The 22,157-nt window shown below is 51.8% G+C and overlaps 1 protein-coding gene across 2 annotated transcripts in view; it reads right to left on the reverse strand.

Moving 5' to 3' along the window:
• clip3 (CAP-GLY domain containing linker protein 3) overlaps nucleotides 1–22,157 on the reverse strand; it is a 71,167-nt gene that overhangs the window by 18,422 nt on the left and 30,588 nt on the right. For both annotated transcript variants that reach the window (XM_038786092.1, XM_038786093.1), the window contains exons 4-10: nucleotides 17,061–17,154; nucleotides 15,101–15,262; nucleotides 14,532–14,650; nucleotides 12,979–13,215; nucleotides 7,094–7,229; nucleotides 4,158–4,286; nucleotides 1,137–1,271 (exon numbers count right to left, since the gene is read on the reverse strand). In XM_038786092.1, coding sequence (XP_038642020.1) covers nucleotides 1,137–1,271; nucleotides 4,158–4,286; nucleotides 7,094–7,229; nucleotides 12,979–13,215; nucleotides 14,532–14,650; nucleotides 15,101–15,262; nucleotides 17,061–17,154 — 1,012 coding nt within the window. The remainder of the gene's footprint in view (nucleotides 1–1,136; nucleotides 1,272–4,157; nucleotides 4,287–7,093; nucleotides 7,230–12,978; nucleotides 13,216–14,531; nucleotides 14,651–15,100; nucleotides 15,263–17,060; nucleotides 17,155–22,157) is intronic.

Genomic DNA, 22,157 nt, shown 5'->3' on the forward strand with positions numbered 1-22,157 from the left:
TGCTGCCTGACCGCGCCAGGGACCCGGGTTCAATACCAGCCCAGGGTCACTGTCTGTGTGGAGTTTGCACGTTCTCCCCGTGTGTGCGTGGGTTTCCTCCGGGTGCTCCGGTTTCCTCCCACAGTCCAAAGACGTACAGGTTAGGTGGATTGGCCGTGATAAATTGCTGCTTAGTGTCCAAAGGTTAGGTGGGGTTACGGGGATAGGGTGAGGGAGTGGGTCTGGGTGGGGTGCTCTTTCAGAGGGTCAGTGCAGGATCGATGGGCCAAATGGCCTCCTTCTGCACCGTAGCGATTCTATGACTCTATGGTTCTATGACATGAAGCAAGGGTTTCCCTGAGGGGCAATTCCTCTGTGGATTTAAGTTAATCAGATGGGTTAATTCAGGAAAGTCACCATCTCTCCACTGGCATCTATGTTACATTTATTTCACGAGCTAGGGACTAGTGTCTGTCCATAGAGGGCTCAGCTAGATCAGGTGTGGTATGTCAGAGGTTTAGTCATCCAAAAATGTGAATTCAAATTCTACCAATTTGTTAATTTCAATTCACTTATTTAGGTAAAACTGGAATAAAACCGCTGCGATCGATGAAGATATTGAATTGTTCTCAAATACCAACTGGTCCGGGTCTACTTGTGGCTGGTTACCTGGAAGCATGTTCCAGATTCATTTCAGATTTATAATTCAGAAACCACCTTGTTAGAAATTAGATTTTTAAAATTCTTTGACAGCATTGAAATGGGCCAGCATGTGTTGCCCATCCCTACATGCCCTTAAACTGAATGGCTTGCTGGGCCATTTAAGAGTCAACTACATTGCTGTGTGTCTGGGGGTCACGTGTAGACCGGATCAGGTTAGAACGGCAGATTTCTTTCCCTGAGGTGTTTTTATGGCAATCTGGGGTGGGATTCGAACCCGCGTCCCCACAGCATTACTCTGGGGTCTCTGGTTTGCTAGTCCAGTGACAATACCACTAAATGCCCACTTCCCCAGAATGTTACTGTCTCCTTCAGGTGCAGCAACATTTCAAGGCAGGTCAGTAGTTAATTACTTGTTAACTGTTATAGAGATCATGATGCCTGGATGTAAGATTAAAGTGAAAGCTGGCGTTCCAGCTCTTCATGACGTTACTCACCTGGAGCAAAATCTGTTTTACCGTAATACCGAATGATTCCTGGTTTCTGACCTGCCACCAATACTTGGTCTCCAATTTCGATCTTCACGCCCTCTCGATCAAGACTTCCCACGGACAGCGACTTCCTTCTCAAGGCTGAGGGGAAACAACAGGGATAAACTGGAGGTGATGCCAATGGTGGTACAGACAACAGGCTGCCCGAGGTCAGTTACCTGGCAGAGTGCGTCATTCTCTGCGATAGGGGCCAAGCCTTTGGATCGATTAGGGAATCAGAACATGCAAGGAAATCATACCATTGCATGGTGTATAGGTGAGTAAGGAGACACTTACACCTATCCTGAAACTGCTGTCATAATGGGCAGCTGGTTGAGAGGCTCAGTGAGTGAGTGTGATGATAACGATTTTTGGCAGCACGGTGGCGCAGTGGTTAGCACTGCTGCCTCACGACACTGGTGACCCGGATTCAATCCCGACCCTGGGTCACTGTCCGTGTGGAGTTTGCACATTCTCCCCTGTCTGCGTGGGTTTCACCCCCACAACCCAAAGATGTGCAGGCTAGATGGATTGGCCACGCTAAATTGCCTCTTAATTGGAAAAAATAAATTGGGTACTCTAAATTTATATTAAAAAAAGAGATGGTAAATATTTTTTAATGCATTCAAACAATTTAATTAACAATGGGCCCCTAAATTGCCCCTTAATTGGAAAAATAAAGAATTGGTTACTCTACAGTTATTTTTAAAAATCAATTAAAAAAATAAGGGTGTTGAAATTCCCTTAAAAGTTTGTGGCGGCTGTAAATATCACACACAAAGAATATTTACTCAAACATTTCGACCTGTATTCTCAGATTAAATCAAACCTAGGTGTACAATAAAAGAGTTTTGTCACATCGACGTTGAACCCGCAAAGTGACAACTTTATACAATATCATGTTAACATCGTGGTAAAAATCACTGCCTTATAATCACTCTGTACCGAGCTGTTCTTGGCTTCGTTCTTTCATTGATCTTTTCACTAAAAAAAATCTCTATCGGAATATCTGGGCACGAGATGTCTCTATCTCCTCGCTGGCATTATTAGCCGTTAACTGTAAATTGCAAATTATCTCAATTCAGTTTATTCTTTCAGGTCATGTGGGCATTACTGGCATAGCCCACTCTCAGACTGGCATAGCCCACTCTCTGGCTGGCATAGCCCACTCTCAGACTGGCATAGCCCACTCTCTGACTGGCATAGCCCACTCTCAGACTGGCATAGCCCACTCTCAGACTGGCATAGCCCACTCTCTGACTGGCATAGCCCACTCTCAGACTGGCATAGCCCACTCTCTGACTGGCATAGCCCACTCGCTGACTGGCATAGCCCACTCTCAGACTGGCATAGCCCACTCTCTGACTGGCATAGCCCACTCTCAGACTGGCATAGCCCACTCTCAGACTGGTATAGCCCTCTCTTAGACTGACATAGCCCACTCTCTGACTGCCATAGCCCACTCTCAGACTGGCATAGCCTACTCTCTGGCTGGCACAGCCCACTCTCTGACTGGCATAGCCCACTCTCAGACTGGCATAGCCCACTCTTTGACTGGCATAGCCCACTTTGGCTGGCATAGCCCACTCTCTGGCTGGCATAGCCCACTCTCACTGGCATAGCCCACTCTCAGACTGACATAGCCCACTCTCAGACTGGCATAGCCAACTCTCTGACTGGCATAGCCCACTCTCTGACTGGCATAGCCCACTCTCAGACTGACATAGCCCACTCTCTGACTGGCATAGCCCACTCTCTGACTGGCATAGCCCACTCTGACTGGCATAGCCCACTCACAGACTGGCATAGCCCACTCAGACTGGCATAGCCCACTCTGACTGGCATAGCCCACTCTCTGACTGGCATAGCCCACTCTGACTGGCATAGCCCACTCTGACTGGCATAGCCTACTCTCTGACTGGCACAGCCCACTCTTAGACTGGCATAGCCCACTCTCAGACTGACATAGCCCACTCTCTGGCTGGCATAGCCCACTCTTAGACTGACATAGCCCACTCTCTGACTGGCATAGCCCACTCTTAGACTGACATAGCCCACTCTCTGGCTGGCACAGCTCATCTCTGACTGGCATAGCCCACTCTCAGACTGGCATAGCCCACTCTCTGACTGGCATAGCCCACTCTTAGACTGACATAGCCCACTCTCTGACTGGCATAGCCCACTCTCTGACTGGCATAGCCCACTCTGACTGGCATAGCCCAGTCTGACTGGCATAGCCCACTCTTAGACTGACATAGCCCACTCTCTGGCTGGCACAGCCCATCTCTGACTTGTACAAGCCTTTTCCTGTGACAGAATCTCAGTGCTTTTCACGAACAAAGATCGCCACATGTTTAAACCCACGTTGATCTACAAGATAAAGATATGGACGGTGCCACTGGAACTTTCCAAGTTCCATCCCGGAGCAGGGTTATTTCACCTTTGATGCTGTTAGTTGCGGCTCAGTAGGTCTCTCACCTCCAAGTCAGAAGGCGCGAAATCAACACTGTTCCAGAGACCCCAGCACAAATTCCGTGCTGACACTCCCAGTGCAGTACTGAGGGAGTGCTACACTGTTTTGAGCTGCCGCCCCTCGATTGAGACCTCAAACTGAGGTCTGATCCTTTGATCCAGGTAAGCATCATTGCTCCCAACAAGGACCTGTGCTGAAGCATGGAGCGATGAAATTGCCTCGTCGATTGTCTAGCCTGTGTTCCCTTTGAGCGAGGATGCATACAGGGAGCATGGCCGTCACTGAAAGAACACAGTTCTCCCAGGGCCAACCTCCAACCAACCCCACAAAACAAAGCAAGACCAGCTGGTCGTTCAGCTCACTGCTCTTTGTGGGATCTTCCTGTGCACACATTTCAGCAATTCTTTGCCGCAAGCACTACACATGCAAAGTACGTTGAGCAGCTTCTGGGAGGTGTCAACACAATACTTAAATATCCATCAAATAATCGGAAATTCAAATACAGACCAACACACTTTTTTTATCTTTCTTTGCCTTCCCTGTCATTCGGGAGAAATCCATCCTGGGAGTTTTGGGTGTCGATGTTACAGATGAAGGAGTCTGATCGAGAACTTTACTGATTTTCGACACTGGAGAAAAATAACCTGTTACAAAAAAACATAAGCTCTGAAAATGTGAAGTAAACACAACAATAACAATTGGCAGAAGCTGGAACTGCTGAAATGGCCCAGCTGGTACAATATGAATTAAGAACATAAGAACATAAGAACGAGGAGCAGGAGTAGGCCATCTGGCCCCTCGAGCCTGCTCCGCCATTCAATGAGATCATGGCTGATCTTTTGTGGACTCAGCTCCACTTTCCGGCCCGAACACCATAACCCTTAATCCCTTTATTCTTCAAAAAACTATCTATCTTTACCTTAAAAACATGTAATGAAGGAGCCTCAACTGCTTCACTGGGCAAGGAATTCCATAGATTCACAACCCTTTGGGTGAAGAAGTTCCTCCTAAACTCAGTCCTAAATCTACTTCCCCTTATTTTGAGGCGATGCCCCCTAGTTCTGCTTTCACCCGCCAGTGGAAACAACCTGCCCGCATCTATCCTATCTATTCCCTTCATAATTTTAAATGTTTCTATCCCCCCTCATCCTTCTAAATTCCAACGAGTACAGTCCCAGTCTACTCAACCTCTCCTCATAATCCAACCCCTTCAGCTCTGGGATTAACCTAGTGAATCTCCTCTGCACACCCTCCAGCGCCAGTACGTCCTTTCTCAAGTAAGGAGACCAAAACTGAACACAATACTCAAGGTGTGACCTCACTAACACCTTATACAATTGCAACATAACCTCCCTAGTCTTAAACTCCATCCCTCTAGCAATGAAGGACAAAATTCCATTTGCCTTCTTAATCACCTGTTGCACCTGTAAACCAACCTTCTGTGACTCATGCACTAGCACACCCAAGTCTCTCTGCACAGCGGCATGCTTTAATATTTTATCGTTTAAATAATAATCCCGTTTGCTGTTATTCCTACCAAAATGGATAACCTCACATTTGTCAACATTGTATTCCATCTGCCAGACCCGAGCCCATTCACTTAACCTATCCAAATCCCTCTGCCGACTTCCAGTATCCTCTGCACTTTTCGCTTTGCCACTCATCTTAGTGTCATCTGCAAACTTGGACACATTGCCCTTGGTCCCCAACTCCAAATCATCTATGTAAATTGTGAACAATTGTGGGCCCAACACGGATCCCTGAGGGACACCACTAGCTACTGATTGCCAACCAGAGAAACACCCATTAACCCCCACTCTTTGCTTTCTATTAATTAACCAATCCTCTATCCATGCTACTACTTTACCCTTAATGCCGTGCATCTTTATCTTATGCAGCAACCTTTTGTGTGGCACCTTGTCAAAGGCTTTCTGGAAATCCAGATATACCACATCCATTGGCTCCCCGTTATCTACCGCACTGGTAATGTCCTCAAAAACTTGTCTAAAAAGATGTGTTTTGAGGCTATTTGTTCTTTGTACTCATTGGGTTGATGATCTCCAAGGTTCAGTACAGCAATAGTCAGACACAGGGCTAAAATCCCTTTAACCTGTCTCCAGAGCATAAACCATTAGTCAATGTGCGATTCTCACTGTCCAAACTAGCCATTTCGGAGGCCCTGGAGTTGGTTTGGTGCCAATTTGTGTTGAGTTAAGAAGAATTTCCTGTGGATGTGAGAGGACTTGAGGCAATCTCGGGGGCATTTTCCAAATGATCCTTGTAATTGCCGACAAAAAAGACTTGAAGAGCTTGAAGTTGAGGACTTAAGTTTACATCAATAACTTGCATTTCTATAATGATATTAACATTGTTAAATGGGGGGGGGGGGGGGGGGCACGGCGGCGCAGTGGTTAGCACTGCTTCCTCACGCCGTCGAGATCCCAGGTTCGATCCCGACTCTGGGTCACTGTCCGTGTGGAGTTTGCACATTCTCCCCGTGTCTGCGTGGGTTTCGCCCCCACAACCCAAAAGATGTGCAGGGTAGGTGGATTGGCTGCGCTAAATTGCCCCTTAATTGGGAAAAATTAACTGGGTACTCTAAATTTATTTTTAAAAATTAATTGGTGACAAAAAGGCTTGAAGTTGAGGATTTAAGCTTCCATCAATAACTTACATATCTATTACGCTATTGACATTGTAAAATGTGGCGGTGGCTGTTGTGTTATTTCATTGCCAGCAACATAAGCTGCCACTTGATGTAGGCTCTGCTGAAAGATGCTCCAGACTAGGAGATAAATTTAATGTATTTATTGAACGATTAACAATCCCCTTAGATGAGTTCGACACTCTATTAATCTGCCTCTAGTAACTCAGTCTATTCTGCTAACGATACAAGCTTGCTCTTGACCATGTGCTAGGGTGTGATGTTGCTGATAATCAACCCTGTCCTGCTCTCTAAGTTTCTGCCGGTGGAAGAGGAAGAGCCTGTGTGCCTTGTCCTTTTTATATGAGTCGTGTAGTGCCCCCTTGTGGTAATGCCACCTCTGGGTGTCCTGATTACCCATTGGCTGTGTCCTGTTCTAATGACCCATTGGTTGCATGTCTGCATGTCATAACATCTCTGGTGCTCCCTCTAGTGGTTACTTAGTGGTAGTGTATTCACATTAACCCCTTGTGTATTTACAGTGATGCATATCACTACAGCGGCATGGCGGTGCAGTGGTTAGCACTGCTGCCCCAAGGACTCAGGAAGCTGAAGGCATGGCTGCCAATGGCAGAGCGATTAAAATCAGGGCCTTCAAGATGCCAGAAATTCAAAACAAGGATTTTGTGATCGAATTGTTTGGTGGATTCAGGTCGAGATGCCAAATGGCCTCCTGTTCCTCTATGAGGATCGGACCAATGCCCCAGATGTAGGACAGGACCGCCTTATTGAACAAACTCTCCTTACCATGTTTTGGAGGGCAGATAAAATAGCTTATCCCTCCGACGCTGCCATCGTTCTTCCCTTCTGGCTCATCCAGCTCAACGCCCACCCACTGACCGCTGGCAAACTCGGTAGTGCCGCAGAATCGAAGTGTTCCAGCCTAGAACAGATGAAGAAACAAATCACAGGTTTCAATCTACAGAAGGCACATAGGGCATGGTGAGGGAGTGTATACGGGGCATGGGGAGGGAGTGTATACGGGGCATGGTGAGGGAGTGTATACAGGGCATGGTGAGGGAGTGTATACGGGGCATGGGGAGGGAGAGTATACGGGGCATGGGGAGGGAGTGTATACGGGGCATGGGGAGGGAGTGTATACGGGGCATGGGGAGTGTATACTGGGCATGGGGAGGGAGTGTATACGGGGCATGGGGAGGGAGTGTATACGGGGCATGGGGAGGGAGTGTATACGGGGCATGGGGAGTGTATACGGGGCATGGGGAGGGAGTGTATACGGGGCATTGCGAGGGAGTGTCACACAGGGCATGGGGAGGGAGTGTATACGGGGCATGGTGAGGGAGTGTATACGGGGCATGGGGAGGGAGTGTATACGGGGCATGGGGAGGGAGTGTATACGGGGCATGGGGAGTGTATACGGGGCATGGGGAGGGAGTGTATACGGGGCATTGCGAGGGAGTGTCACACAGGGCATGGGGAGTGTATACTGGGCATGGGGAGGGAGTGTATACGGGGCATGGGGAGGGAGTGTATACGGGGCATGGGGAGGGAGTGTATACGGGGCATGGGGAGTGTATACTGGGCATGGGGAGGGAGTGTATACGGGGCATGGGGAGGGAGTGTCACACAGGGCATGGGGAGGGAGTGTATACGGGGCATGGGGAGGGAGTGTATACGGGGCATGGGGAGTGTATACGGGGCATGGGGAGGGAGTGTGTACGGGGCATGGGGAGGGAGTGTATACGGGGCATGGGGAGTGTATACGGGGCATGGGGAGTGTATACGGGGCATGGTGAGGGAGTGTATACGGGGCATGGGGAGGGAGTGTATACGGGGCATGGGGAGTGTATACGGGGCATGGGGAGTGTATACGGGGCATGGTGAGGGAGTGTATATGGGCATGGTGAGGGAGTGTATACGGGGCATGGGGAGGGAGTGTATACGGGGCATGGTGAGGGAGTGTATACGGGGCATGGGGAGGGAGTGTCACACAGGGCATGGGGAGGGAGTATATACGGGGCATGGTGAGGGAGTGTATACGGGGCATGGGGAGGGAGTGTGTACGGGGCATGGGGAGGGAGTGTATACGGGGCATGGGGAGGGAGTGTATACGGGGCATGGGGAGGGAGTGTATACGGGGCATGGGGAGGGAGTGTATACGGGGCATGGGGAGTGTATACGGGGCATGGGGAGGGAGTGTATACGGGGCATGGGGAGTGTATACTGGGCATGGTGAGGGAGTGTATACGGGGCATGGGGAGTGTATACAGGGCATGGGGAGGGAGTGTATACGGGGCATGGGGAGGGAGTGTATACGGGGCATGGGGAGGGAGTGTATATGGGGCATGGGGAGGGAGTGTATACGGGGCATGGGGAGGGAGTGTATATGGGGCATGGGGAGGGAGTGTATACGGGGCATGGGGAGGGAGTGTATACGGGGCATGGGGAGGGAGTGTATACGGGGCATGGGGAGGGAGTGTATACAGGGCATGGGGAGGGAGTGTATACGGGGATGGGGAGTGTATACGGGGCATGGGGAGTGTATACAGGGCATGGGGAGTGTATACGGGGCATGGTGAGGGAGTGTATACGGGGCATGGGGAGTGTATACAGGGCATGGGGAAGGAGTGTATATGGGGCATGGTGAGGGAGTGTATACGGGACATGGGGAGTGTATACGGGGCATGGTGAGGGAGTGTCACACAGGGCATGGGGAGTGTATACGGGGCATGGGGAGTGTATACGGGGCATGGGGAGTGTATACAGGGCATGGGGAGGGAGTGTATACGGGGCATGGTGAGGGAGTGTATACGGGACATGGGGAGTGTATACGGGGCATGGGGAGGGAGTGTATACGGGGCATGGGGAGGGAGTGTATACGGGGCATGGGGAGTGTATACAGGGTATGGTGAGGGAGTGTATACGGGGCATGGGGAGGGCGTGTATACGGGGCATGGGGAGGGAGTGTATACGGGGCATGGGGAGGGCGTGTATACGGGGCATGGGGAGGGAGTGTATACGGGGCATGGGGAGGGAGTGTATATGGGGCATGGGGAGGGAGTGTGTACGGGGCATGGTGAGGGAGTGTATACGGGGCATGGGGAGGGAGTGTATACGGGGCATGGGGAGGGAGTGTATACGGGGCATGGGGAGTGTATACGGGGCATGGGGAGTGTATACGGGGCATGGGGAGTGTATACGGGGCATGGGGAGGGAGTGTATACGGGGCATGGGGAGTGTATACGGGGCATGGTGAGGGAGTGTATACGGGGCATGGGGAGTGTATCCGGGGCATGGGGAGTGTATACGGGGCATGGGGAGTGTATACGGGGCATGGGGAGTGTATACCGGGCATGGGGAGTGTATACGGGGCATGGTGAGGGAGTGTATACGGGGCATGGGAAGGGACTGTATACGGGGCATGGGGAGGGAGTGTATACGGGGCATGGGGAGGGAGTGTATACGGGGCATGGGGAGGGAGTGTATACGGGGCATGGGGAGGGAGTGTATACGGGGCATGGGAAGGGACTGTATACGGGGCATGGGGAGGGAGTGTATACGGGGCATGGGGAGGGAGTGTATACGGGGCATGGGGAGTGTATACGGGGCATGGGGAGTGTATACGGGGCATGGGGAGGGAGTGTATACGGGGCATGGGGAGTGTATACTGGGCATGGGGAGGGAGTGTATACGGGGCATGGGGAGTGTATACGGGGCATGGGGAGGGAGTGTATACGGGGCATGGGGAGGGAGTGTATACGGGGCATGGGGAGTGTATACGGGGCATGGGGAGTGTATACGGGGCATGGTGAGGGAGTGTATACGGGGCATGGGGAGGGAGTGTATACGGGGCATGGTGAGGGAGTGTATACGGGGCATGGGGAGTGTATACGGGGCATGGGGAGTGTATATGGGGCATGGTGAGGGAGTGTATACGGGGCATGGGGAGTGTATACAGGGCATGGCGAGGGAGTGTATACGGGGCATGGGGAGTGTATACGGGGCATGGGGAGTGTATACGGGGCATGGTGAGGGAGTGTATACGGGGCATGGGGAGTGTATACGGGGCTTGGGGAGGGAGTGTATACGGGGCATGGGGAGTGTATACGGGGCATGGGGAGGGAGTGTATACGGGGCATGGGGAGGGAGTGTATACGGGGCATTGGGAGGGAGTGTATACGGGACATGGGGAGTGTATACGGGGCATGGGGAGTGTATACGGGGCATGGGGAGTGTATACGGGACATGGGGAGGGAGTGTATACGGGACATGGTGAGGGAGTGTATACGGGCATGGGGAGGGAGTGTATACGGGACATGGGGAGGGAGTGTATACGGGACATGGTGAGGGAGTGTATACGGGGCATGGGGAGGGAGTGTATACGGGGCATGGGGAGGGAGTGTATACGGGGCATGGGGAGGGAGTGTATACGGGGCATGGGGAGGGAGTGTATACGGGGCATGGGGAGGGAGTGTATACGGGGCATGGGGAGGGAGTGTATACGGGGCATGGGGAGGGAGTGTATAAGGGGCATGGGGAGGGAGTGTATACGGGGCATGGGGAGGGAGTGTATACGGGGCATGGGGAGGGAGTGTATACGGGGCATGGGGAGGGAGTGTATACAGGGCATGGGGAGGGAGTGTATACGGGGCATGGGGAGGGAGTGTATACGGGGCATGGGGAGTGTATACGGGGCATGGGGAGGGAGTGTATACGGGACATGGGGAGGGAGTGTATACGGGACATGGGGAGGGAGTGTATACGGGGCATGGGGAGGGAGTGTCACACAGGGCATGGGGAGGGAGTGTATACGGGGCATGGGGAGCGTATACGGGGCATGGGGAGTGTATACGGGACATGGTGAGGGAGTGTATACGGGGCATGGGGAGTGTATACGGGGCATGGGGAGTGTATACGGGGCATGGTGAGGGAGTGTATACGGGGCATGGGGAGTGTATACGGGGCATGGGGAGTGTATACGGGGCATGGGGAGTGTGTACGGGGCATGGTGAGGGAGTGTATACGGGGCATGGGGAGGGAGTGTATACGGGGCATTGCGAGGGAGTGTATACGGGGCATGGGGAGTGTATACGGGGCATGGGGAGGGAGTGTATACGGGGCATGGGGAGTGTATACGGGGCATGGGGAGTGTATACGGGGCATGGGGAGGGAGTGTATACGGGGCATGGGGAGGGAGTGTATACGGGGCATGGGGAGGGAGTGTATACGGGGCATTGCGAGGGAGTGTATACGGGGCATGGGGAGTGTATACGGGGCATGGGGAGGGAGTGTATACGGGGCATGGGGAGTGTATACGGGGCATGGGGAGTGTATACGGTGCATGGGGAGTGTATACGGGGCATGGGGAGGGAGTGTATACGGGGCATGGGGAGTGTATACGGGGCATGGGGAGTGTATACGGGGCATGGGGAGTGTATACGGGGCATGGGGAGTGTATACGGGGCATGGGGAGTGTATACGGGGCATGGGGAGTGTATACCTGGCATGGGGAGTGTATACGGGGCATGGGGTGTGTATACGGGGCATGGGGAGTGTATACGGGGCATGGGGAGTGTATACGGGGCATGGGGAGGGAGTGTATACGGGACATGGGGAGGGAGTGTATACGGGGCATGGGGAGGGAGTGTATACGGGACATGGGGAGGGAGTGTATACGGGGCATGGGGAGTGTATACGGGGCATGGGGAGTGTATACGGGGCATGGGGAGGGAGTGTATACGGGGAATGGGGAGTGTATACGGGGCATGGGGAGTGCATACGGGGCATGGGTAGTGTATACGGGGCATGGGTAGTGTATACGGGGCATGGGGAGTGTATACGGGGCATGGGGAGGGAGTGTATACGGGGCATGGGTAGTGTATACGGGGCATGGGGAGTGTATACGGGGCCTGGGGAGGGAGTGTATACGGGGCATGGGGAGGGAGTGTATACGGGGCATGGGGGGGACGTGTATACGGGGCATGGGGAGGGAGTGTATACGGGGCATGGGGAGGGAGTGTATACGGGGCATGGGGAGGGAGTGTATACGGGGCATGGGGAGTGTATACGGGGCATGGTGAGGGAGTGTATACGGGGCATGGGGAGGGAGTGTATACGGGGCATGGGGAGTGTATACGGGGCATGGGGAGTGTATACGGGGCATGGGGAGTGTATACGGGGCATGGGGAGTGTATACGGGGCATCGCGGAGGCTGATGCCCAACTCAAAAGGAGAGTGCCCCCCACGGCACAGGCCCACTCGCGGATCGGTGGGCCCCGATCGCGGGCCAGGCCACCGGGGGTCAGATCGCCCCACGCCCCCCCAGGACCCCGGAGCCTGCCCACACTGCCTGGTCCCGCCGGTAAATACCTTGTTTAAATCACACCGGCAGGATCGGCATAACAGCAGCGAGACTTCAGCCGGAGAATCGCTGGGGGGGGGGGTCCGCTGACAGGCGCAGCGCGATTCCCGCTCCCGCCGAATATCTGGTGCCGGAGAATTCGGCGGCCGGCGGGGGCGGGATTCACGCCGGCCCCTGGCGATTACCCAACCCGGCGGGGGGGGGGGGTCGGAGAATCCAGCCCCTGGTCTCCAAGACCCACGTATTGGAGGGCAGGTGCCATACCCCTGGTGTTACATTGAGCGTTTGCCCTCCGCAAAAGTCTCCTTACCTTCTCTGCATCCACGAGGACTCGTTCCCCGAGTTTGAGGCCCAGCGAGGTGAGCATCAGGTTGCCTGGGATGTTGTCGTAATTGGGCAAGGTGACCTTGGGAAGGTTACAACTCAGAGGTACAGCATCCAGCAGCAGCTGCTTCAGCTCCTTGGCAACCATGGCAGCCTCAGCCTTGTCCAACGTCATATCCATCGGGTCTGGGACAACATCTGCGGGAACCTGACCTTTCCGGTTCTGTTGGGTTGGAGGGAAATCAAATCATTACCAAAAAGAGAGACAGTGGTCTAGTTATTGCCACAGCGGGGTATCCAGGGTACAGACTAGGGAAGTAGCCTGTATGGATTCTTTATAAAACAGCACGATACTGAGCCATTAAAACAAACCAAATGTTTCTTATACATTTCTGGGATGTGCTGACAATTGGTTCGGACAGTATTGCCCATCCCTAATTACCCTCGAGACGATGGTAGTGTGCCACCCCCACTATTTTTCCTCTGCCAGCCATTTCAGAGCGCAGTTAAGAATCACGCGTAGGCAGGGTAAGGACGGCTGATTTCCTTCCCTAAAGGGGATATTAGTGAACCAGATGGGTTTTTAACCACAATCGGGAAGTTTAATGATTAACATTTTATTCAAGATTTATTAATTCATTCAATTTAAATTCCCTCAACAGTCATGGTAGGATTTACACTCGGGTCACACCGTTGGTGCACGGTAGCGTGGTGGTTAGCACTGTTGCTTCACAGCACCAGGGTCCCGGGTGCGATTCCCGGCTTGGGTCACTGTCTGCGCGGAGTCTGCATGTTCTCCCCGTGTCTGCGTGGGTTTCCTCCGGGTGCTCCGGTTTCCTCCCACAAGTCCCGAAAGACGTGCTGTTAGTTGAATTGAACATTCTGAATTCTCCCTCGGTGTACCCGAACAGGCGCCGGAGTGTGGTGACTAGGGGCTTTTCACAGTAACTTCATGCAGTGTTAATGTAAGCCTACTTGTGACACTAATGAAGATTATTGATTATTAGATTATTGAATACGAGCTCAGGGACAATGCTATTTTATGCTGGCTTTGCTCGGTTGGTGTCGGGTGCTGGGCTGGGTGAGTCGGGTGGATTGGGCAGCGATTCCACAGCCCACTCGCTGTCGGTGCAACAGGCTTGTGAGGTCTTCAATTCTTCCCAAACTCAGCAAATCCAGGAAATGTGCTCTCGGATGTTGAGAACCTGCAGCATTTTCCCACTAAATCCAATCTGACAGCAAGGGAAATGAGGGAATCGGAATTCTCCGGGTTGAAAAGTGTGGGGAAGCAAAAATCATCCAGGATTCCCGTTCTTTATCGGAATCCAGCAACGCTGCACTGGAAAAAAAGCGGATGGAGGGCAGGCAATAGGATTGGACTCACATGAATCGGACAACGCGCCAACACTCCCGCCTGAAGAACGGGCAACTTGGTGAGGTGCCAGGCGGCAGCCCCTGCACCGTGCACCTGCAGTGTCCCCAGGAGGAGCGGAAAGGAGGGAATATTGGAGTCAAGGAACGAAAAATCTCTCCGCTTACCCGGACTGCTGGATTTGCTCCGTGCTCAAGGAGACACTTGACAGCTCCCAGGCACAGATTGGAAGCTGCGATGTGGAGAGCTGTGCCATGGTTGAAATCGTTGCAGGTGGAGTTTAACACTGTAAAACACACAGCAGAACAAACGGTTCAGAAAATAACCCCAAGTCACTAAAACAGACATCTCAGGAACACGGGTATCAGGGAGATTGAAACCTCCCATTTACATGAAGGTTATACCCGGGGTACAAAACTCAGACATGCGCACAGAAACCAAGAGAGAATTGGAGACGTGTAACGTGCCTGGCTGCCCTTTCAAGGAGCCAGCACAGGCAATCCAGGCCAAATGGCCTCTTTCTGAGCTTCGCGTTTCAATGAAAAGGAGCCTTTTTATAGAACAGCTGAAGTTTTCAGCCTGGATCCCCACCAATAGAGCAGAACAATTACAGTCCCAGGAGGTAAAGTTTGTCCAGGTGTTTCTGGGGTCTGGCGGTCGCTGAAGAGCGAAGACTCCCAGGCCCATGACTGGCCGATGTCTGAAGTGATCGGAATGTTGCCGGTCTGCCCCCTACCTTTCGGTTTGTGAGCCTTCAGGAGGATCCGTGTTATTTCCGGTACGTCGAAGTAGGCGGCGTAGTGAAGGGCGTTCATGTTAGTCCAGCGACTGCGAAGTCCTACATCGGCCCCCAAAGCTATCAGCTGGTTGCAGAGGCGCACAGCAGCCACAGGATCCCCTAAATCAGACGCAAATACATGTCTTAACACCAACAAACGTGCATTTATATAGCACCTTGAACATGGGTGCAGGATATTCCGGTTGTGCCCATCCCGAGACCAGAACTTGTCGCCTGAGGTCAATGGACCTTTAACTGGTCTGTTGAACTTTGTGTCGCGCCCGTGACGATTCTCACGGTGGGTCAGTCCCGCCCGTGACGATTCTCACGGTGGGTCAGTCCCGCCCGTGACGATTCTCACGGTGAGTCTGTCCAGCCAGTGACGATTCTCACGGTGGGTCAGTCCCGCCTGTGACGATTCTCACGGTGGGTCAGTCCTGCCCGTGACGATTCTCACGGTGGGTCAGTCCCGCCCGTGACGATTCTCACGGTGAGTCTGTCCAGCCAGTGACGATTCTCACGGTGGGTCAGTCCCGCCCGTGACGATTCTCACGGTGAGTCTGTCCCGCCCGTGACGATTCTCACGGTGAGTCTGTCCAGCCCGTGACGATTCTCACGGTGAGTCTGTCCAGCCAGTGACGATTCTCACGGTGAGTCTGTCCAGCCCGTGACGATTCTCACGGTGAGTCTGTCCAGCCCGTGACGATTCTCACGGTGAGTCTGTCCAGCCCGTGACGATTCTCACGGTGGGTCAGTCCCGCCCGTGACGATTCTCACGGTGAGTCTGTCCAGCCCGTGACGATTCTCACGGTGAGTCTGTCCAGCCCGTGACGATTCTCACACTGGGCGGGAGCAGCAAATTTGCTCTATCCCAAGATGCTTCACATCAGAGTTAACAAACTAGGTTTGACATTGAACCACATAAGAGGATATCTGGACAGGTGCCTGGTCAAACAGGGTAGGTTTTAGGAGGGTCTTAAAGGAGGAGAGAGAGAGAGAGGGGAGGAGGCGGAGAGTTTTAGGGAGGAAACTTCGGGCGTTGACACCTGAAGACACGGCCGCCAGGAATGGAGTCATTAAAATTGGAGATTCAGGAGGGCAGGTGGGAAGGGTCTGGGAGGAACTTGAAGACAGGATAAGAATATTGAAATTAAGGTGTTGGTGGGCTGGGAGCAAAGGAGGCCTCAGCAAGCACAGAGGGGGCAGTTTAAATGAACGGAACTTATTATGAGGGGCTGGTTTAGCTCACTCAGCTAAATCGCTGGCTTTTAAAGCAGACCAAGCAGGCCAGCAGCACGGTTCGATTCCCGTACCAGCCTCCCCGGACAGGCGCCGGAATGTGGCGACTAGGGGCTTTTCACAGTAACTTCATTGAAGCCTACTCGTGACAATAAGCGATTTTCATTTTCATTTCATTTCATGAGGTAGGTGACTGACAGCAGGGTTTCATAAAGGGATAAAATCTAAATTCCTGCATTTTAACTTGTCCTCAATGAAATGACACTCTTCACAAACGTGCTATGGAAATACCACCAACTCATTTCTTTAAAATTATGTTGTCAGCTCTTTAATCGCTCTGAAAGAATTGGATAAACAGGTTGTGGATTCATTTATTAGGACGAGGCACATCAAGTCAATCTTACATTGCTGTAAAGCTCAGAGACACTAAGAGCTGTGCGTGTGTGCTCTGCTCAAGGGAGAAGTGAAATGAAGACTGGATAACGTGATGCACTTCCCTTCCAGTGCTGTCATGCGGATATCCCTGAAAGATGTATTAAAACATCAAGGAAATCACCTACAGCGTGCAAAACCTAGCTTGGAGCACAATTTCCCAGAAATACCCCTGGAGTTTACCCTCGATCCGCCCTCTGTAGCCTGCTCTGCCACACTCTGCAAACCGAACTCTGTTACCACTTACCCACGCCATGTGCTCCTGCCTTGCACGCATAGTGCAACAAGGTCATATCTGTCAGCCCATCCCGGTCGTTGACGTGGCAACCTCGCTTCAGAATCTGGATCAACAGAAAGAACAAGAGGAGACTTCAGTAACGCAAAACAAACAAGTTTCCCGTGAATCACCTGCCAGGTGTTAGGAGAACCTATCTGACACACGTAAGGAAGCAGAACAGCGAAAGGCGATAAAAGCAAATGACTGCGGATGCTGGAGTCTGGAACAAAAGAGAAAATGCTGGAAAATCTCAGCAAGTTTGGCAGCATCGGAGGGAGAGAAAAGAGCTAACGTTTCGAGTCCGATGTCTCTTTGTCAAAGCTGATCACGTGAAAGTTGATCACGTTACGCGTGGAGTAAATGTATTTCGTTATCAAGCGTCTGGGCCGCCAAGCTGTGTACACAGACTGTCCCGCACAGTGCTGAGGGACTGCAGCACTGTTAGAGGTGCTGCTTTTCCTTCGAGACACTAAATCAAAGCCCTATCTACCGCTCTCAGGTGGATGGACAACATCACTAGGCACATAGAACAGTACAGCACAGAACAGGCCCTTCGGCCCTCAATGTTGTGCCGAGCCATGATCACCCTACTCAAACCCACGTATCCACCCTATAACCGTAACCCAACAACCCCCCCCTTAACCTTACTTTTATTAGGACACTACGGGCAATTTAGCATGGCCAATCCACCTAACCTGCACATCTTTGGACTGTGGGAGGAAACCGGAGCACCCGGAGAAAACCCACGCACACACGGGGAGGACGTGCAGACTCCACACAGACAGTGACCCAGCCGGGAATCGAACCTGGGACCCTGGAGCTGTGAAGCATTCATGCTAACCACCATGCTACCCTGCTGCCCCTTTTCATCTTCAGCGAAGGGCGGCAAAACTCTCCTCAGTGTCCAGGTCAAACGTCAAGAAATGTACAAAATGGGATCTTGACCCCTCGAGCCTGCCCCATCATTCAGGAAGACCATGGCTCAACCAAGTCCACATAAACCGATTCTCGCATTGCAGTTTCTGGGATCTTGCTATGTACAGGCTGCGTAATACCGACCCTGGCTTCACGGCTGCAGCAATAGGCAGGGCTATGCACCGGCCTGAGCCTGGGAAGGGGGGGGGGGGGGGGGGGGGGGGGGGGGAATCAGCAAGGAGTTCCCTTCCCAGTGGCCACCTGACTGCTGAGCTGCGGATCAGATTCAGTAGCCGAGTGAACACGAGGAGAGGGAGTTTGTAAATACACCCCCGAGAGCACGAGCCTCTCCTGCAATCTGATCAAAGTAGCAATGGAAGAGGTAGCACAAATTTGGAAGTGGCTCCCCCTAGAGACAGTTGAGACTGGTTTGAGGAGGAGAATCTACTGAGAATGTAAACACTGAGACCGATAAGATTCTTATCAGACGAGGGGACTGACGTTTACAGAACTCTATCTGGAGTTCAGATAGAGATAAGCCATGATCTGTTGAATGGTAAAACAGGCTTGAGGGGCCAAATGTCCTTCTGTTCCTGGATTTCTCCGTGAGACGGGTCTGGTTTGGAACAAAAACCTTTGAGGAACAAATCTTTCAAAATGCCGATTGCTAGATTGATCTCTACTGCACCCCTTACCTCAACTCCGCTCTGAAGGTCAGACTTACAAAGAGGGACAATAATGATCTCAGCTTCTATCCCAGGGAGCTACTGCATCTGGAGGAAAATCAATCACTAACACAGTTACAGTTGGGTCTAACTGACTAATACTGACTGTACATCAAGAAAATATACTGCTCCGAAGGATCAATATCCCCCTGGGCTTTCATCCAACAACGTTCATCATTTTCAAGCCATCCCTTGACCCCAGTAATGCTTCATAAATAGGCTCCTTTTTTCCCTTATATAACAGGGCTGTTTTATTTATGGGCTCTTTTATTTCAGAGATAACAACAGGAACAGAAACGCACAGGCGATGCATCAACCGCCACTGCAGAGGTTAGTCTTGGTGAGAGGCAAGAGAAAAAATGGGACTGTTTTTTATAAATTTAGAGTACCCAATTCATTTTTCCAATTAAGGGCAATTCAGCGTGGCCAATCCTGCACATCTTGGGTTGTAACGGTTAGACCCAAGCAAACTCTACACGGACAGTGACCCAGGGCCGGGATCGAACCTGGGACCTCAGCGCCGTGAGGCAGCAGGGCTAACCCACTGCACCAGAAATGGGACATTTATAATCCGCCTCACTACATCCTCCGAAACGAGTCAAAGCATTTCACTTGCAACCCATTGCATTCCATGGACAGTGGCTATTTTTCAAAGAGGGTAGCCATTTTGCACACAGCAAGATCCCACGAACAGCGTTTGGGGGCTGGTTTAGCTCACTCGGCTAAATCGCTGGCTTTTAAAGCAGACCAAGCAGTCCAGCAGCACGGTTCAATTCCCGTACCAGCTTCCCCAGACAGGCGCCGGAATGTGGCGACTAGGGGCTTTTCACAGTAACTTCATTGAAGCCTACTCGTGACAATAAGCAATTTGGGGGCAGCACGGTAGCATTGTGGATAGCACAACTGCTTCACAGCTCCAGGGTCCCAGGTTCGATTCCGGCTTGGGTCGCTGTCTGTGCGGAGTCTGCACATCCTCCCCGTGTGTGCGTGGGTTTCCTCCGGGTGCTCCGGTTTCCTCCCACAGTCCAAAGATGTGCAGGTTAGGTGGATTGGTCATGCTAAATTGCCCTTAGTGTTGGGTGGGGTTACTGGGTTATGGGAATAGGGTGGAGGTGTTGACCTTGGGTGGGGTGCTCTTTCCAAGAGCCGGTGCAGACTCGATGGGCCGAATGGCCTCCTTCTGCACTGTAAATTCTATGACAAATTAAAACAGCGTTGATAAGAGCGGACTGCTACATTGGGTTATCGCGTAGGTGGTGTTGTTTGGGGGAGGGGAGGCGAAGAACATCAGACAAGACATTGGAAGAAGCTCCTAGTTGCTCTTCAAACCATTGCGATGGGATTGTTAATGGGTAGGATCTTCCAGTACCATTGATAGCGTCGCGGGTATCCCGGTGACACGGGGTGGATTCAATGGGAAATCCCATTGACAGCGGCGGGAAGCTGGTCCACACAAGGTCGCCAGAGAATCTCGCCCAATATCTGACTGAGTTGCCCTGAAGAAGCGTACACTTTTAAAAAAATAAATTTAGAGTACCCAATTCTTTTTTTTCTAATTAAGGGGCAATTTAGCATGGCCAATCCACCTATCCTACACATCTTTGGGTTGTGGGGGTGAAAACACAGGGAGAATGTGCAAACTCCACACAGACAGTGACCCAGAAGCGGGATCGAACCTGGGGCCTTGGGAAGCAACAGTGCTAACCACTGTGCTGCCGTGCCGCCCCCCCCACGGATTACCTGGAATGGAAGCAGGGATGAGGGACTTCAGTTAATCTGGAGAGACTGGGGGAGCTGGGATCGACATCCCCAGAGCAGAGAGGGTTAACGGAACATTAAATATGACAATGGTGGAAAACGTAGGGAGACATTATTCCCAGTGGCAGGAAGGGTCGGGAAGCAGAGGGACACAATGGGGGGGAAAAACAGGGGAGATGAGGAGAATTATTTTAACGCAGAGAGTTGCTGTGAGCTTGGACAGGCAATCAGATGGGGCGGAAGACTGATGGAAGTAGATTCTACAGTAACCTTCAAAAGAAAATTGGATAAATACTTATAAAGTAAAAATTGGTGAGGGGAGGGGCTAATTGAATAACCCGTTCAGAAAGTGTGCCGCAGGGTCGATGGGCCGAATGGTCTTCTCTGGGCTGAAATATTATGATTCCCAAGCCTTGTTTGAAGAGAAAGAAACAGGCTTCCTTGGAGAGAGAGAGAGCGAGAGAGAGAGAGAGAGAGAGCGAGAGAGAGAGAGAGAGAGACGATTTTTAAATGCTCAAGCAGAGAGCTAGCACAGGCAGACGGGCCGAAAGGCCTCCTGAGGACCAAGCGAGAGAGAGGAAAGATCAGAAGCACCAATGGGTCCTCCCAAAGCTAATTTCATTTTCTAGACTGATTTATCTTTCAAACTGACACCTTAAGAGTTTTACTCGAGCAATCCTCCAATTCCGCTTGGGGAGTCATATCAAAGGCTTCAGATAGTAAATACCAGTCTGACAATTAAATTATGAACAAACGGTGGGATTTATGTCTGGGTCAAGGGACAGCAAGAGTGTAAACGGGTCCTGTAATAAATTGATTACAGGGATATGGGATTTGCAGTCATTTCCAGCCATGTATTGAAGCAGACAGTTAGAGTGTGGATCAAAGTCTTTAAATCAAAGCAAAATATGCTTTCAATTCCTCCAGTCCTATTTGGTTAACTGGGTTCAAGGTCAATTTGTTTGTGCTTTTCAACGTGAGGGGCAGGGCAGGGGAGAATTATTTACCCCCGGGATGTGGGTCACACCTCCACAGCTACGTTTATTACCGCATTCCCTCGTTGTCCTGAGGAATTGCTATTCAGCCACGTTCACTGCAGGTATTGGGGACGTTCTTCAGCGTCCAGTTCTGGCCAATGTGGGGTTCGTAACCGGCGGTCATCCGCCAACCTTTTTATTGTCACAACAATCCGACAGCTTTCGTGATTTATTGATCCTCGTGTCAGCTCATACATCACTTGGGCTTTTTTAATTCAATTTCGTCAACTTGCCGTCATGAGATCTGAGCTCAGAAACAATGGCCTACTCTGCGCTCGCATCAAGCACTATCGTTATAATCTAGAAAATACATGGAGCAAAACAAGGCCATTCAGCCCATCGTTCCTGTTTCAGCAATGCATCAAGGTGGAACCTTTGTTTCTGACAATGTTAGGGATACAGGTCTCTTTAAAGATCACAGAATTGAACCACCGAATTGTCACATAGGAGGCCATTCGGCCCATCATCTCTGCACCGGCTCTCTGAACTAGCATCTTGGCTTAGTGCCGTTCCCCTGCCTTTTTTCCCGTACCCCTGATCATCTCACACCCTCTGGAACGCCTCGATTGAACCTGCCTCAATCACACTTCCAGGCCGCGCATGCCAGATCCAAACCACTCGCTGTGTCCCGC

The sequence above is a fragment of the Scyliorhinus canicula genome, chromosome 27, assembly GCF_902713615.1.
Source record: "Scyliorhinus canicula chromosome 27, sScyCan1.1, whole genome shotgun sequence".
In the NCBI taxonomy this organism is placed as follows: Eukaryota; Metazoa; Chordata; class Chondrichthyes; order Carcharhiniformes; family Scyliorhinidae; genus Scyliorhinus; species Scyliorhinus canicula.